Genomic DNA, 2,945 nt, shown 5'->3' with positions numbered 1-2,945 from the left:
GCAGCGCGGCATCTGCACAACCCCTGTGTCGTCTACTCTCGGCTTCTTTTCTGTCATTTACTTCTCGGTCTCTTTTCACGAATTGCTTCTGAAATTCTTGGAGTGCTGTTGTCCGCCTGTGAGCCGCAGCCCCTGTCTCAAGGACTCGGGAGTGCGGGGGGGACCTGCAGGACCTGGCAGGGGGTTGGAACGAGATGAGGTTTAAGGTCCCTTGCAGCCCAAACCAGTCTGGGATTCTCTGCCCTGCCGGCCGGGCGGGCTGGGAAGGGTTAATCCTTTCCCTGCACAGTGCAGGGGCTGCGCTGGGGAGGGGCATTCAGCTGCTGCTAAGGTCTGGGGGTGAAGAGGCGTGGAATAGGGGATGGAGAAGGGACAAGGAATGGGGGATTCTCTCCTTCCCAGCACTGGCTGAACTGTTCCGCTTCCCAGGTGTGTGTCCCAGGAATTCCCCTTCCGCCTGGCGCTGGTCTCGTGGCCGAGTGTGAAATGGAGAACACGGACACAGGTCCAAGGAGGGTGCACGGGAAGGGTCAGGGCAGCTGCAGCAGCCCCCTCCCACCTACGGGCACCACGTCCTTCGTGCCGTCTCTCCTCCCCTGAGGAGGTGGATTTTGGCTCCGTGGTACTTAACTCATCCTCCCAGAGTTTGTCAGATGAGGCAAATTGTAAATTCGTCATTCATCACTATCATCACCATATTCTGAGTGTTACCCAAAACAGTTAGGGGAGTATTGCTTAAGGAAAATGAGTGATTTGATGTATGGCACAGCCTAGAGAAAGCAGTACATTTAACATTTAATAAATTATCTATTTTTTTTCAGGGAAAACACAGTAACTGGCTAAGCCTACTTCAACTTAGACTTAACAGAGAGCTGCTTAACACAACCCAGCACAGCCTATGGAATGGAAATGTTGTAGATTTTGGGATTAAAAATCTCATGTAGGGGAGAGGACCATAGCTGTAGTTAAACCTTGTGTTTATTTTATTCTGTAGGTACCTGCACTGCTGGAGTTTATAAAGCTATGAAGAAAACCCCTTGATACTGAAATTCTACAACCTCTTCCTGCACGTGTACATCGACCATGTTTTAACCCAGCACAAGGAGCTCAGCTGCAGAAACAGAAGGAAGTGAGTTGATGAGAGAAGTGTGGTATTTGTACTGGAGGGATGCGACGCTTCAAGGCCAAGGTTGTGGATTTTGATATCAACATATGATTATATCATGGAATTGATTTAACAAGCTCCAATTCTACCAGATACCAATACCAGTGCTGGGATTCTGGGATGAGTTGCGTTTTTGCTTCTGCATTTCACGCCTAAAATGAGTCCATTTTGAGTTCTACTGAAATACTTCATGTCTTAAAAGACTGTATTTGCTGGAAGCCCTGCAGGTGGTGGTTGAGGTGACAAAGAGCACGTTAGGAAATGTCTTGAGTCCTTCTCATGGCTCTTCATTCAGGACGTGCTCTTGCCTGGTGTGTTTGTGTGTCTCAAATATCGGTTTGTTTTCTGATTAACTTCCTTAGTCCTGGGGGTTTTAAGTACAAAGCCAACTGTACAGGACAGGTCTGTGTGTAAATAAGGGATTGCGCTTATCTATGTGTCACTATAAATATGTAAGAAGTTTTGTACATAGGAAAGAAAAAATGGCTCAAAGAATGTTTTCAGAACTGTTTCCTCCGTTTAAATGCACAGACAGGAGATTGCCATCCACGTGCTCCTCACTCTCCGTGAAGGGATCCCGCTGGTTCCGCTCGCTGCCCGCATCCCACCGGGGTCTGTGAGGAATTTGTTCCCGGCTCGGGGCAGGGCTGGAGCCGGGGCCGCCCTCGCCGGTGAGCTGAGCTGCTCTGCTTCCTCACTCTGGCTCCTGTGCATCTCCTACAAACACAGCCTCCAAGCCCCGGCACCGCGGCGGGCAGTGCCCCGATCTGGGGCGTTCCTGCAGCCCCTCCGTACCCGGTGCGGGGGTGCAGCAGCAGGAGGAGAGGGTGCCACGGGCTATCCCTCACCCCAAACCCGCGTGGACTTCTTGTTCAAGCTGCTGGAGGATGTGGCTGTTATTTCCAGTATTCTGCTCTATAATATCTGTAGCCTTCAGTGATTCCTTGAGTGCCTTATGTGGCTTGTGGACAGAATTCCTGACCAGGAAGAGAAAATGCCCCTGGACCGACGCCGGCTCCTTCGCACTCCTGTGCCCCTCGCCCCTCGCTGGCAGCGTGGGTGTGCACAGGAAGAGATTTAGCTTCGACTCAGGAAATCGCCGTGTGAATATGTGTATTAAACCCTGTATGATGTGCTGTACAGTTTATAAAAAGGGACCATTGTAAACTTATGCAAAATGTAACGCAGAGAAAATGGAGGTTTTTGGTCCACTGGCTGGCGTGCCATGACCCGTGTCCTCTAATCCTACTCCAGAATCATATCCAAAACACAGAACATTGGGTTCAGTGCTGCGACAGCAACTGACAGCCCGAAACCAGGGGCTGGAGCGATCGATTAGAGAATTTTACAGATATTTTTGTATTGTGATTCCTATGATATATATCGAGAGACTTTCTATTCCTTTGTAAAATACATAAATTATTGTGAACTTTTAATTAAAAAGATCTGTTTTAAACCTTCAAATTAGATGAATTGGTTTGGGGTTGAGGGGATGGGGAAGCTGGACTGTGACACCGGCCACCCTGGGGGACCAGGAGATGCCCGGGAGGGCTGAGGCGGGGGGCGTTCAGCTGATCCCCGGGCAGCCAACCCCGCGCTGTCTCTGCCATCACAGACGCTGGGAGATGTCACCTCCCGGTCGTACGTGGGGACGGGCACGGGTGGATGGGCACCGGGAGGGGCGGGGGGTCCTTGGGCGGCTCTTAACGCGGCGCTGGGCTCTCGTCCCCAGGGCGAGCAGCTGCGGGAGCTCAGCGGCAGCGGCGCGGGGAGCGCAGGG

General features: G+C 51.5%; 2 protein-coding genes across 2 annotated transcripts in view; both read left to right on the top strand.

Annotated features, from left to right (window-relative positions):
- LOC108446666 (testis-specific H1 histone-like) overlaps window positions 1-2,629 on the top strand; it is a 12,831-nt gene extending 10,202 nt beyond the window's left edge. Inside the window, exon 3 of the mRNA XM_017733891.1 lies at window positions 995-2,629. Within this exon, the coding sequence (XP_017589380.1) occupies window positions 995-1,019 (25 nt within the window). The 3' untranslated portion in view covers window positions 1,020-2,629. The remainder of the gene's footprint in view (window positions 1-994) is intronic.
- Window positions 1,689-2,945, top strand: part of DPYSL4 (dihydropyrimidinase like 4) — a 14,213-nt gene continuing 12,956 nt past the window's right edge. Inside the window, exon 1 of the mRNA XM_017733889.1 lies at window positions 1,689-1,781. Within this exon, the coding sequence (XP_017589378.1) occupies window positions 1,689-1,781 (93 nt within the window). The remainder of the gene's footprint in view (window positions 1,782-2,945) is intronic.

Source organism: Corvus brachyrhynchos, unplaced genomic scaffold (genome assembly GCF_000691975.1).
Source record: "Corvus brachyrhynchos isolate BGI_N302 unplaced genomic scaffold, ASM69197v1 scaffold514, whole genome shotgun sequence".
Lineage (NCBI taxonomy): Eukaryota > Metazoa > Chordata > Aves > Passeriformes > Corvidae > Corvus > Corvus brachyrhynchos.
This window is presented reverse-complemented; position numbering and strand designations above follow the sequence as displayed.